The sequence below is a fragment of the Pygocentrus nattereri genome, chromosome 15 (assembly GCF_015220715.1).
Source record: "Pygocentrus nattereri isolate fPygNat1 chromosome 15, fPygNat1.pri, whole genome shotgun sequence".
Lineage (NCBI taxonomy): Eukaryota > Metazoa > Chordata > Actinopteri > Characiformes > Serrasalmidae > Pygocentrus > Pygocentrus nattereri.
In genome coordinates this window covers 10658510-10674006 of record NC_051225.1, presented here as the reverse complement: position 1 = coordinate 10674006, position 15497 = coordinate 10658510, and the positions used below count along the sequence as shown (strand labels likewise).

At 42.0% G+C, this 15497-nt stretch overlaps 1 protein-coding gene across 8 annotated transcripts in view; it reads right to left on the bottom strand.

The window, feature by feature from the left end:
• neo1a (neogenin 1a) overlaps positions 1 to 15497 on the bottom strand; it is a 242931-nt gene that overhangs the window by 53897 nt on the left and 173537 nt on the right. For all 8 annotated transcript variants that reach the window (XM_017709797.2, XM_017709799.2, XM_017709794.2 and 5 more), the window contains exon 7: positions 14978 to 15098. In XM_017709797.2, coding sequence (XP_017565286.2) covers positions 14978 to 15098 — 121 coding nt within the window. The remainder of the gene's footprint in view (positions 1 to 14977; positions 15099 to 15497) is intronic.

The following is a 15497-nucleotide window of genomic DNA, read 5'->3' as shown; positions in this document are numbered from 1 at the left end:
CCAGTACCTCTTAATCCGAGACCATGGTTCTCAGGTGGAGAGCCCTCTCTGGGTCAGGATAAGCTCTTGCCTCAAGTGGAGGAGTTTAAGTATCTCGGGGTCTTGTTCACGAGTGATGGAACAAGGGAGTGGGAGATTGACAGGCGGATTGGTGCTGGGTCAGCAGTGATGCGGGCTCTTAACCGGTCTGTTGTGGTAAAGAAAGAGCTGAGCCACAAGGCAACGCTCTCGATTTACCGGTCGATCTAAGTTCCCACCCTCACCAATGGTCATGAGCTTTGGGTAATCACCGAAAGAATAAGACTGCGAATACAAGCGGCCGAAATGAGTTTCCTCCGCAGGGTGTCTGTACTCTCCCTTAGAGATAGAGTGAGAAGTTCGGTTATATGGGAGAGAGTAGAGCCGCTGCTTCTTTACGTCGAGAGGAGCCACTTTTCACTTATTATGTGCATAACATTATGACCACCTTTTCTACGCTCACTGTCCATTTTATCAGCTCCACTTACTATATATGTGTCCTTACAGACTGTAGTCCATCTGTTTCTCTGATACTTTGTTAGCCCCCTTTTACCATGTTCTTCAGTGGTCAGGACCCCCATGGACCTTCACAGAGCAGGTGCGATTTGGGTTGTGGATCATTCTCAGTACTGCAGTAACACTGACTTGGTGATGGAGTGTTAGTGTGTTTCAGAACAAGCTGGTTCTAGATCAGTGTTAGTACTCTAAGTAGTTTGATAAAAATAGGCAAGATGTCAAAACACATGGGTGGAGATCTGGCTACACTGCTCAAAAAAATAAAGGGAACACTTAAACAACACAATATAAGTCCAAGTAAATCAAACTTCTTTGAAATCAAACTGTCCACTGATTGACAATCAATTTCACATGCTGTTGTGAAAATGGAACAGACAACAGGTGGAAATTATTGGCAATTAGCAAGACACACTCAATAAAGGAGTGGTTCTGCAGGTGGGACCCACAGACCACTTCTCAGTACCTTTCTGCTTTCTGGCTGATGTTTTGGTCACTTTTGAATGTTGGTGGTGCTTTCACACTCGTGGTAGCATGAGACAGACTCTACAACCCACACAAGTGGCTCAGGTAGTGCAGCTCATCCAGGATGGCACATCAATGCGAGCTGTGGCAAGAAGGTTTGCTGTGTCTGTCAGCGTAGTGTCCAGAGGCTAGAGGCACTACCAGGAGACAGGCCAGTAACACCAGGAGACGTGGAGGAGGCTGTAGGAGTGCAAAAACCAAGCAGCAGGACCGCTACCTCCGCCTTTGTGCAAGGAGGAACAGGAGGAGCACTGCTAGAGCCCTGCATAATGACCTCCAGCAGGCCACAAATGTGCATGTGTCTGCACAAACGGTTAGAAACCGACTCCATGAGGATGGTATGAGGGCCCGACGTCCACAGATGGGGGTTGTGCTCACAGCCCAACACTGTGCAGGACACTAGGCATTAGCCAGAGAACACCAGGAATGGCAAATTCGCTGGCGCCCTGTCCTCTTCACAGATGAAAGTTGTTCAAACTGAGCACATGTGACATCTGTCACAGAGTCTGGAGACGCCGTGGAGAGCGATCTGCTGCCGCCAACATCCTTCAGCATGACCAGTTTGGCAGTGGGTCAGTAATGGTGTGGGGTGGCATTTCTTTGGAGGGCCACACAGCCCTCCATGTGCTCGCCAGAGGTAGCCTGAATACCATTAGGTACTGAGATGAGATCCTCAGACCCCTTGTGAGACTATGCTGGTGCGGTTGACCCTGGGTTCCTCCTAATACAGGACAGTGCTAGACCTCATGTGGCTGGAGTGTGTCAGCAGTTCCTGCAAGATGAAGGCATTGAAGCTATGGACTGGCCCGCCCGTTCCCCAGACCTGAATCCGATTGAGCACATCTGGGACATCATGTCTCGCTCCATCCACCAACGCCACAGTGCACCACAGACTGTCCAGGAGTTGGCGGATGCTTTAGTCCAGGTCTGGGAGGAGATCCCTCAGGAGAAAACATCTCCTCATCCGCCACCTCATCAGGAGCATGCCCAGGCGTTGTAGGGAGGTCATACAGGCACATGGAGGCCACACACAATACTGAGCCAGATTTTTGTATGATTTTTGTGTGATTTTGTTGTCAGCACATTCAACTTTGTACAGAACAAAGTATTCAATGAGAATATTTCATTTATTCAGATCTAGGATGTGTTTTGACTGTTTATTTATCTTTTTTATCTTTTTTTTTTTGAGCAGTGTGTATGTGTACATATATATATATATATATATATATATATATATATATATATATATATATATATATACACACACACACACACACACACACACATACATACACACACATATACATGTAACCATGTAGGTTTGGTTTTACAGTTGAAACCAAACCACCGCAGGCTGCACCAGCGTAGCAGAGTTAGCACTGTGCTTCTCCACTGGGATGAGACAGCACAATAAACATCATCAATATGGAAGGATGATGGATTAGCGCTCATGACACCCCTAGTGAGATTAAACACATGGAAGCCGCTCTCCTGGGTGATGGGGAATGACTCAGATATCTCGCCTCTCTTCTCTGGGAGATAAAAGAGGGCACAGCGGGGTGGTTCTGGGAAAGCTCCGGCTCCGTGGTGGGATGCACAGCCCAGCGGGAAAGCATGGGATTATGGATCGGCACAGGGGCTGGCAGGGGACATCCTAAATGTTGCAGGAGAGGGAGAGAGAGACTCATCTGGCATGGACTCGCACTATTCTATCCGCTCAGCCCGTGGCCACATAGGGCTGTGGGACCAATGAGCCTAAGCTCCTACCCCTCCTAGCCCCTTCCCCACCTGCTACTGCAAAAAATCCACTTAGCTCCCTACTCTTCCTCATCCTCTTTAGCTCCTCCATTTCACAGGAGAGAACAAGCCAATCCCCTCTTAGCCACAGGTCAATAGCCAAGGGCTCTCTTTCCACTCAGACATCGATTCCTTAACCATACTTTTTTCGATGTTTTCTTTACAACTGATAGTGGGTGTGGTGTAACACAGAAATAAGCACAAGGTGTAAGAAGTGGTATATTTACTGACCGCAACAGATTATATGCTGCTCAGTGTATATGCTGGTGTTTTTACCATGCTTACGGAATGTAATTAGCGATCCAATCAGCAGTCCAGATTATGGAACATGCAGGCTTTTTAGCTTTTGCTGCTATTGCTATTACTGGAATTATTTGGCCAAAAGCAAAAGAAGATTTAATTTCAAAACCCAATCCTCCATATACCCTTGGATAAAACTCCTAACTCGGTCTAAACAACTAGCTTCATGATTCAATTTATTTACAATTCTTTAACAAAATGCATCACAATATCTCAAACTTACCCACCATTCAATAATTTTGGTAAGATATAGAATTATTCAAATATAAGACGGAATTAACTATTTACTTAGTAGCAAAACAAGGTCAGTAAAACTAATCCATATGACCTTTTTGGAGATTTGTAGAACTGAAAATTTTAAATGAAATTTCTAAAAATGTAAATTGAACTTTATTTTTCTCCAAAACTGTGAATATTAGTAAATTTTAGTCTAATTAAAACTGAAGGAGTCTCCATACAGCAAACCTGATTTAATTTAACAGCATTAAAATGTTTAGTATGCAGACACGATTTTTACACATCTAATCTATAAACTCTGGGCACAAAATGATTTTTAAAAAACATCTGGGTAATAATTGTACTGTGAAAAATAGAATATTTAACAAAGATCTGCCTCTCAGGAAATGGACACACTAGGTTGCTTTTCAGTGGCATTTTCAGAGTTAAAACTTTCAGTGCTTCTGCACAAAGTGGCGCTCTCTGAAATGAATCCCATTTCACCCCTCGCCCCTACCACTCAGCCCTTACCCCTCCATTTAAGGCGTTCATGCCTAGGAGTAGGGTGTCCCGAATTTTGTTGAGACAGAGGGGTAGGGCGAAGTGTTAGGGCTACATGGGCCTCCAAACAGAGGTTTTTCATAGACACACTTCAAACAGAGTGATGTGAGAGAAAAGAAAACTGAAAGATGGCAGCACGAGCGACCACAGAATGTGAATGTGAGCATTTTCTGTGATAAAAATGTCTCAGTAGCTCGCTGGCCACATTTCCCATTCCGCCTTAAATGGTGCAGCAGTTACATTCTGGCGCCTCAGGCATCAGAACTGAAGAAAATTCGAAAAAGAAGCTGCGAATGTCTGAATTCAGCTTCATATCACTGAAGAATTAAGGGTGGGCGATAATAAATGCCCTAAATATGATGTCCTAAATGCAACCAAAGCCCAACAGTGAGGAGCTGAACTTCACCCTCCTCCGCTATCACTGCAGCCTGGCAGGGTCTCCTACAGAGCAGGGTCCCATTTCATAGGGATTCCCATTGACGGTCCAATTTCATAGGGAAGATGTCAATTGCTACCCCTTCCAAAGGGGCAAAATGACACTCGAAAACAAGGGATAGGGGTAAAAATAAGAAATGGGATTAGGTCTACGATATCCTTGGTAACACTAAGTGTTTCACTATTTCACCGCTTCATTCAGAAGTTGAAACACTTTAAAACAAGTTGTTCCACATATAACAGACAGATGTTTGTAGCCCAGTTTAAGCTCCTTTTGGAGATTCAAATTCTTTTAGTAGATACCTACACAAACATCTGTGCATGTATAGTTTAGCAAGTATAATTTAGCTGGAAAACAGTGTTCAGCACTAATATAACTGTCTTGAGGCCACTGCCAGGAAAGGATCTTCACAATAGATCAGTTTATTTCCACCAGCTTCAGCTTTGATTTAACCAAACATTTTTTTCTTCTCCTCCAAATTCTTCAAATCCCACAGGAACATCCTTTTGTTGGAATGCTACGTATAGTGTATACTACATACTTGACTGGATGTGGGTGCATTTCCAGCTGCTTGCTGGAATTTTCACACAGAAAACACACACTGGACTACAGTTTCAATAAAGACTTTCTGCACTTTTCCCCCAACGAGAAAAATCAAACGCCAGGCGGTTCAAACCCAGAGGACAAAAGGAAAGACTGTTATACTATAAAAACATCCTCCTTTGAGACCACAGAAAAAAATCAGAACTCTCCTTCTGGGACTCATGTGCTTGATCTGAATGAGGCCAGCACAAGCTGGAAGGAACAGGAGACAGAGGCCTGCTCTGACCGCTCAATTCATAGCACAGCAGGCCAGTGTGTGGTCAGTGGTGCAGACACAAGAAGGGCAGTGCTCTGTGAGGCACACTTTATAGCAGCAGTCACAGGACAGCTGCCACCTTTAACTCTTAAATGTGTACTTCGGTCACCAGCAACCTTATCTTACAACCCACCAACCCAGCACCACCCAGCAGCACCCCCTGGCTAAAGAAACCGCCTGCTGTCAGACGTGCCCAGCAGGCAATGTGGCACCTCGTGTGGATGGCTGAGAACTCTTGTGAAACGCCTCACTGACCTCCTCCTCTCCACCAGCTCAGATCACACAGCATTACTGTGAGCATTCTTCAAATGCTGTTGACATGGTGACCTCCACAAAACACGTCCTCTACAAAAGATCAACAACAACTATACTTAAGTCCATGGGGGGTTCAGGATGTTTGAGTGTTTGCCTCTGCTGTTAGCCCTTAAGCAGCTACTGCAGGTTAGCAAAGAAAGGACCTGCTCCATCATCAGTGGCCATTTTATCAGGGCCCAACTTAAGCTCCTTACACTTTGTTTGTAGCCTCGGTCTCAGAGGCTGCCTGGAGCGTCCAGCAAAGTGAGGGGCAGCCCCACAGTATGAGATGGTGACAAAGGCTTGTGGAGGGTAAGGAACACCAAAGAACAGCTTAGTGAGCTGTGAAAAAATCTCAGAATTTGATTAAACGCTGTTAATCTGGGCAAATGCTAACATTACACTAAATATAAATTCAAATATTAATATAATGTAATTTACGTGCGTCAGCATTGCAGCTTAACCAGCTTCGCCTCAATGCAGTGTCTGTAGTTCAGTGGCACAATATTACATTTCCTTTGGATTTTTACCAAATTCCCCCCCCCAATTTAGTCACCCCCCCAATTTACTCCACCCGCTAGTTAAGATGATACTATCAGGGTGAAGGCCAACAAAGGCTTCCTCTGAGACCTGTGAAGCACCACCACATCCTTTTGAACTGCTGCTCACGCAACGACATTGGACAGATGAACGCTCTCGGAGGAAAGCGCCAAACGTCAGCTAACAGACACCTGCGCTGACTAGCATCGCATTGAGTGATGTGGGGAGAAGACAGCGAGGCCAATTGTGCTCTCTTGGACTCCCGGATACAGACGGCTGTAGCATCACCAGGGATCAAACTTGTGATCTCCTGACGAGAGAACCAAGGCTAACACAGTTGCACCCCATCCCCTCCCCCAATATTACATTTTCTTTTTCTTTTTTTTCTTTAAAAGCTTCTAAGACTTAAAATTAGCTATTTTTGGAGTGGATTAATTATGTTTTTATCTCTAATAACTGATTAATATCATATTCTTTTGATGAATAATTGATCAATATCAACACCTTGTACCGGACTGATGCCGCCTGTAGCAGTCACCATCCAACCAGCAGTTACCATCCATCAATCCTTCACTAAAGTGGAATTCTGTTTTTTAATTCTGTATAATTTAATGGATGCGATGTACACAAAGTCAGTGAGAGTGGTCTGAAGTGAAGTGATTCATTGCAGAAAAACCTCCCAACTCAAATTTCTACACTGTTGTAGAACATCGGTCACAATGTTTACAACAGACATTTAGCCATTTACCTTCCAAAACAACCACCGAAAGTCCATGTCTATAATATTGCACTTAAATGATTTTTGCCATCAATAATATAATAAGCATTTAAACCATTTGATCTAATAACTACACATGATTAAGCTTTAATAAGTATTAAACATCTGGTTCCTATCACCACCACAACCAAACCGGTTTCTCTAGAATGAAACATTTCATATCAAGCCATTCTAAAAGACTTTGTTTACATCTCACTGATTTAATCATATGGACAAATTGGTGGATTTCCCTGTTGAGTTATACTTCCAGATGAATCAAGTGGGGAACAAAGTCATGCAGTGGCAGAAGCTGCATCAAGAATGTCCTATAAACCAGGAGGTAAGATATTACTTTTTTTTCCTCAATCGAGAAAATCCTATTTGAAATGTTTCTATGTATTAATATTTAGTTCCATGTATTTTTACAAACAGAAGCATTTACTGTTAATACAGTTATTATTATTAGTTTATAATCTTCTACACACTACTGATTAAGAGAGCACGATCTGATCCTCGCATTATTGCCCCATTTTTGCTGGGTCAGCTCCCATTATTATGCTTTATTCAACAGTAGCACTTCCATTAGACTGTACAATCTTAAAACCAAATGAACCATGTTAGGCCCCAGTTATTAAACAGTAAGCTTTGAAAGCAGCAAGTGACTGCAGAAAGCCGCTTTAGGGGGCTTTTCATCATTATAAACAACAACTATTCCATTACTTGCATTTGCTACTCATGTCTAGTAGGCCCAAGTGTCACATGAAAAGTGCCCTGGAGGAGACGTTCTCTTTATGCTTAATAACCGTGCAGATAAAAAATACACAAATAAATAAATAAAGAGGGAAATAAGCTGGAGAAACGGCGCAATCAACCTGGCTGGACCCAGCCATCCCCAGTTTCACCTTCAGATCCATCACCCTGACAGCTAACGCTGCTGGACACCAACACCGTTCATCCATCACTCCACTCCTTTCAGATGCAAACACTACGACTAAGACGCCTGGTACAGTGGACGATTTATTAGTCACTGGGAATATTTTGTTGTTCTCACCCACATGAAGCTGAATTTACACAACTGATAATTGATCAATACAGTCTAGTACAATTTCCTCATTCCCATTTTTAGTGGGGGGCACTGCTCAAAGACTCACTCAGTGAAAGTTATAGCATAATGGATAACACCACTGCCCCTTATAAAGAAGATGTGTGATCTAAAGGTGTGACTGTAGACTGGATGAGTCCTTGGTTGGCAGCTTTGCTGTTTGTTTTCATGCACACAACTAAGAGCAAATGAAGTGCCTAAGATGGACAATAACTGCAACGAAAATGGTTTGTTTTGGGGGCAGTTTCTGTCAAAGATGATGTCAACATGTTGACAATCAGGGTTGCTGCAGAGTTGAAAGTGGTGTCACCGTTTGTCAATCCGTTGGGCTCAACACGTTTGGAGGAGAATGCTACAATTGTGTTATGGCAGCTAGGAGGTGCCTGCAGAGGGCGGTCAATTACGCACTCATGGACTCCCAGCCATGGATGGCTGTGACATTGCCAGGGATCAGGCTTGTCATCTCGCAATACTTAGAAGGTAGTATCACTCACACCTCATTTCTTTATATTTCTGTTGTCGGTAAAAAACTAGAATCTCCAAAATGGTAACTTTACAGAAGAAGGAAAAACCTACTTTGCTTTTAATGTAAGTCAATGGAACCAGATTTTTTTTCAAGTCATTTTGGGCCGTTTCTTTCGGTCCATTCTTCATGAAATTTATATACAATGTAAAGAGCAACAGGCATTTCTAAATCAAATCAAAAACTGAAAAATGGAGATAACAAGGTTTTCTTCAGACATCAGTGATATAAATATGATAATGGTGTCTATCATCATTTTTGAAAAAATTCTGATGGCCCAACTCTACAGACCAATCTGCTGAAACAAGCTGCTTCGAATCAGAGGTTTAGCATGTTTTTTCCTCCACAGAGCGACACAGCTGTGAGCTCTGCTCACCCCCGTGGAACATTCCTCACACTCCACCACCTGCACCCAGTCACCTGGAGATTAAGCCTGAGAAAAGAGCTCTGTGAGGATCAATCAGATGGAAGTAAATGGTTTGTAGGATGCTGGTGCGATACACGGCTTCAAGAACTGAAAGGAAAAAAAGGAGGATAGGAGGAAATAAACTAAAAAAATCATCTGGAGGCTGCGAGGAGTCTCTGAAATAAAAGCCGAGAGAATAAAAACAAGCATTCAAATGCAAATAGAAGATGACTTGAATTAATGTGAGGCAAATAAACAAGCTCAAACAAAGGGAGAAGAGAGTCGAACTGTCGACGTACGGTCCCATACCAATCCTTATCAGTATTCTTCTCATCATGACACAGCTTTTATTCGGAGAACAGATTTCTTTCGCAACCAAAGAAAAGCTAAATCCTCCAAAGAGCGCAGTTGAAATATATTCTTTGTCCAAATGCACAAGGACAATGAGCAAATAGAAAAATAGAAACTGTGATAAAATGTCACCTTGTAAGAAAAAGGCCTGGATTCAGACAGTAACAGTACAGACATATGAATGAATGTGAGGTTCCTAAATCACATTTCTATTCACTGCCATAATGACCTTTTTCCCTCTCCTCATCCAGAAACATGACTATGCCTCTGTTGTTTGAAGATCATGGGGAAATCAACATAACAACCGCCGGCAATGGCAGAGTGGAGCTTTAGGTAATAATAGCCTGTCAGTGCATGAGAGGAAAACAAAACAACCCGCAAAACACCTTGATGGCTCCAGTTACGTGAGGAAAAACAGTGCAACCAGTGTCGCATTGTAGTAACAGAAAAGTCAAGCGAAGCACAAACTGCACAGGAAACTCTATCCAATATTTTCTATATAATAAACAAGCATGATTACAACAAATTTCCCTGTTTTTCAGTCTAGACCTTATTAAAATGGCTCTTTCTGATTATTTATGACTGTTCTGTGGTAGCTTTTTTTTAACCATGATTTCATTCTGGCTTACGTCAATGTGAAGTATAAATTATAGTGAATTTTCCTTCCATACTGTGACAGATTTCCATGTAAAGCGCAGTGTCTGGGAGGGTCTCTGAGTGCTTTCATAGGCTGACTGGTGGGAGTGGTGGACGTGGAAGGTGAAACAAGATGTTACTGGTTAATATTTTCCCTCATGCGCTGGTGCATGGAGACAATCAAACCCAAAGATGTTCTAAAGCCAGACAAAAATCACTACACTTTGATAAAAGATTACAAAAAAAACAGGATTTTGTTGTTTACATGATAAATGAATCTGATAATGAATTAATATGTTTAATATGACCAGAAATAACCAACAAACACAAACTACTAAGCTGTGCTGCACAACCGTAACAACTGAGTTCAAGGTGAAAATATTTGAGAGGTCTTTTGTGACCATAAGATGGATAGAAGAAACATCTTGTGGTCACCCTCTGACCACCAACCACAGCATCAGTCTTTCAGTAGACGTTTACAAAAGCTGAGCGAAGCGCCAGGTTCCATTATGTCGAATTATGTGTGTCTTTCTCAGACACAGCACAGCACAACCAAACTAATTTTCCAATTCCTACTATTCCCTAAATTGGATGGTTGCGTACCTGCTTTCCCAAGGCTCTATATTCCCAGGGTCCTTAGTTCCCAGTGCCAAATGAGGCACGAGGGTCTATTTTCTGTAGGGCCTCATTTTAACCAGAGTACTATTTTACAAGCCCAGTGTCCTTCATGACCAGGATCCTAAGTTGCCAGGGCCCTACACTACCTCAAATAAAAAGGCAGTTAACTGCCCCTGGGTCAGTACGCCCTTGTTCACTAGGGTGGTATCCTCAAGGGTACATCTCAGCACCTTTAGTCAGGAAACAAAACTGTACCATCGTCTACTGACATTATATTTTCTAAGTTGTATTGACTCCATACACCCCGTCTCATATCCAGGAACAACTACATGTTCCTAGGGTCCTTTGTCACCAGAAACCTATTCTATCTGGGCCCTATACCAGTAGAGCTTGATGCCACCATAACATAAAAGAAGAAATATTGCTACACTGAGAGTTTCCCCCGTTATGGACAAGAATTATCAGGAATTTTGAAAGCTTAAAGACTAACACACTAGACTGTTATCTGTTTGCCATCAATTATAATTGATGGCAAAAATCAATAATCAATAATAAAGTCTATTTGAAAAAGCATGGAATGTGTCCTTCAATAAGCAAGCATGCTTTGCAGTCTACCACCCAGATGGCAGCAAGGTCCAGGGCTTAGACACATGCCTACACCACACCTCACTTGTAGCATTAACAGCAACAAGCTGTGCAGCAGAGGCAGACTGGAATACTTATAGGCACTTCAGGGTAAAGGGGGCATACTGGAGACAGGACAGCCCCTCAGAGAATATCCAGAAAACTCTATCTCCTCAGCTCCTATGGAACTGCATGCACTTCCTTGAATAAGCAACTATTTCCGCTATTCCTGAGAAGCAGTTAACATCATGAAAAGAAACAGATCGGCTCTTCACATCCACTGTGTGCAAAGCTGATGACAGATGTGAGCACATCAGGAGTGGAGTTTTCGGGATAAAAGCAGACCTTTTCTTTTTTTTAAATATATTCTTAAGGGGATATTTCAAAGACCTGCTGTTGTCTCTCCCTGTTCATCCAAATGGCTCATTTCATAGATTTTTCTTGTATTTTATGTTTTGTTCTCTGTGGTCCACTTAGGACATTATGTGGGTGCCAAAGTAAAACACACTAAAATGAGTCACTTATTTTACATGAGCGTTTTCCAACAATTTAGCCCTGAGAATTACAGAGGCTTTATTTTTACTTCAAGAATAACACACAGGACTATGAGTTGGGGCTATGAGTCTGCCTCCCTTTTTTTTATTTAATTTCCAGTCAAAATAGTCATTAAGCACAAGTTACTCGTTTTCCAGGAGAGAACATGTAAGGTAAGCCACCTACATAAGAACGGGGAAAGTCAAAAGAAAATAAGTGAAAAAGCAGAAGTTTTCAAAGCTGAAGTTCAAAAAATGAATGACAGATAAAGAGAAAATGGGGTGCCTAACATTCGTGCTAGTTCTGGTAGACCACCTCAGCAGCCCCCATCAGACAAACGGTGCTTAAAGCTTTCATCTCTGAGAGACAGGGGAAAATCAAGCAGCTTCAGATCTGAGAAAAAAAAAAAAAATTTAAATCAAAGGTGTTTCTGTTCATCCTTCCACTGTGAGAAGACAACTCAGTGCTATGGGTCTGAAAGGATATGTAGCTGACAAGAAGCCCTTACTGAGAAAAGGGAAATAAAGAAAGAAGAAAATTTGAAAATACATTTTCAAAAAGTTCTCAGAATAGTGAACTGACCATCCCAGAGGTCTGGAAAAATATCCCTGCAGATTTCAGTGAAAAATAACCCAAGTCTACTGAAAAGAATGGGAGTTGTAATAAATGGAAAACGTGGACACATTAAATGTCCAACATCCCCTGATGCTGAAAAACGAATAACATGACCGCTTTGAGTGGAAATGACATAAATGAACATAAAAGGCTGTCGCTAACTTTTCCATAGTACTGTGTGTAGAAGACCTCTGTTCTGAAACAGCCATTATAACCTACATGTCAATGGCAAGGCTAACATGCTATAGGCTGAATGGAAATACGTGTGTCGGTTTTTGTGACACGACAAAAAACAAAAAATTCAAAACGGGCTGTTTCTGCAGCTAAGGTTTCTTCTGGGCCATACTGAACGGAAAAACGTTACCAATGTTCACATAAGAAATCAAACAAGAGTTAAAACATGAACGAGAAGTTGGTTTTCCATGAAATGAGTCCCTCTAACAAGAAGCAGCAAAGCAATCAAAATCAAACACAGGCAACACAGGTGGCTCTACGTATGGACCCCATTTCAGCATCGGCCCTTCATTTAGTAAACACTGCACTGCTGCTAGTTTTAACTTGGCCGCCCTCCAGTCATGCTGATTACGGTTTCATGAAGCAGTTGGGCTTGTGTCCTATCACATCTGTGTAAAACTAGCAGATTGCATGAGGCTGTGGAATGTGAAGTCTCTGAGCAGAAGGCTCTAAGCATGGCTGGCCTTTTTATTTTCCCCTCGCACTTTTCCCTCTAGGACCCGAATGAGGTGCTATTTAGAACCAAACAAATCTGCTATGGCCCAGCGACACTTAGCAGCTTCTTTCTCTCCTGCCCACAGAAGACCACAAACCAGTCATTGGCTGCACAGTGCTGTTTGTGCAGGAATCAATCTTACACTATAACCTAAAGTGGATTTCTAAGAAGGAGGTTAAATATTGCTTTATGATCCATTTACAAGACCCTATTGCAGTCGCCACCGAAGTGCAAACTCACAAAGGGAATATTACTGCAAACTGGAGCTTATTCGTCTATTTCCATTGCAACAAAACTGCTCAAACGAAGCAGCTTTCTGGAGCAGCGTGAGTCACCAAGAGCCAGCGCAAAAACGGAAAGGGCCTCCCGGATGGGACTGAACACACAGCAGAAGTGTATATATCTAAATAAGGCACAAGCTGGAACAAGCACTGTAGGGGCCCAGTGCTAGCAACTGGTTTCGGGTGGCTCTCTGTTCTGCCCTCTCTGTTCTCCAGTGTTGATAGTGGCATATAGAGCCATTAGACTAAGACAGGACCATACTGGAAGGTAGGAATGGGTGACATGGTCAAAATCACACTGTTATAGGGGTTTCACGATCATTTAAAATAATATTAATACATGCTATTCTAGGTATTTCCTGATGCTCAATGTCTTCTTTAATCATTTTCATCTCATTTTTCAGCCTGTTCATGTTGTCCACCCTCACACACACACACACACACACACACACACACACACACACACACACACACACACACACAGCAGCTCATGCAGGAGGAGAACAGAGTGAGGGGACACAGCACACTTTTATTCCCCACGGGTTCACCTCTACATCACGTGTACTGTAAATGTGGGGTGGGGGGTGGGTGGGGGGTGAACAGAGTGAAGATGCTGAAAATGGGTTATTTTATATGTTCTTCACAGAAAATGAGCCGGTGAGTGTAAATGATGATCTTGTGTATGTCTTGCTGATTACTGTCTCGATTAAAGAGCTGGAATGAAATAGATCATAAAATAATATTCATAAATATCTAAGCCTGAATACTTATACCTGGTTTTCTTTTTCTTTACTGTTGAACTAATTTGGTAGAACAGCCCACATATGTGTGCACACTGACAGGTGGCACCAACAGAAAGGGAGCAGGGACAAATGGCAAAATACACCCCGATTATACCAATACTGGATTAACCTTAGGACTCCGCTCAGTGCCAAAAGATTCATTTCACTAATCCAAACACCCAAAGTCCCAGATGCGAAGGAGACATTGAGATTAACACACTGTCCTATTAGCATGAGATCTCTGGCCTTTCAGCTGCCGCAGCCTGGAGAGTAATACCAAGCACTGCACTAAGTAGCTTAAAGCTCGCATACAGTGAAGGCAACTGACATGATACAATGCTGTCATATGACAGCCGGAGTCAAGAGAACAGTGACATGACAGACTGGGTGACTATAGTGTGAACAAGTCTGCATGTATAGTCTACAGTAATTAACTGATAAAACTTCTGAAATGTTCCTTAATTAGTGAGACTTTGAAACAACCGCAAAAAAAAAATTATATATATATAAAGTAAATTCACTTATTATTTCTTGCAGCATGTAGCTAAAACCTTATCACAACTCAGTGAAATGTATAAAATAATACCAACTCTGTGAGCTGTATGTTCTTATCTCTAACCATTATTCAATTCACTTAAGAAATTTAATGTATGAATGATAATATAAGGCAGCGGACAGTGATGATACAGTTTAATATGTAAGCCTGGCTGTGGGTATGAGCCAATAGCACAGTGGCCTACATACAAGTATGCATACTGTCACTCTTGTGACAAAATGTATCTCTGAAGTGGAAAAGTGTTCTGAGCTATAAGGCATGTTGATGTAATGAGATTTTATTCATTATAAGCCATTTCTAGTTCATCAGGAACTGTTCACACAATGTAAATGGCAGGTGGTGTTCTGGAATGGTGAAAATACATATACATAAAAAAAAAAAAATAAATAAAAAAATTACGTACCTTGGTCCATAATGACGAGCTGAGCGCTGGCCTGTACGTTTCCTGCTTCATTCTCTGCCAAACACTGATAAAAGCCCTCGTCAGATTTCACCAGGCCCTGCACCTGCAGATTCTGCTCCTTCTGCAAAGCAACAGACAGAACAAGCTCAGCTAACTTACCAGCAATCACATATTCATCATTGTTTGAGATGTACCAAAATGTAGGCAACCAAAGGTTTTAGGCAGGAAGACAAAAAAACAGAGAAAAAAAGCAAAAATCTTATAGGTCTTCAATAAAGTGTCAAATTCTAACACTTAATGATTAACATTAATGGCAATGTAAATGAGCATGTGATTAAAAACACTGCTTTCTTCCCTTCATGAGAGAGTTCAGAGACAAAAATATAGGGGGAGGTGCTATGGAATTATTTAGTTCATTTAGTTAACGTACACAAGCAAACTGTACTCATGTTCCATTAGTTTGATGCTACCAAGGTCAAAAAGTCAATCCATATGAGTTTTTTGCCTGACAAATACCACT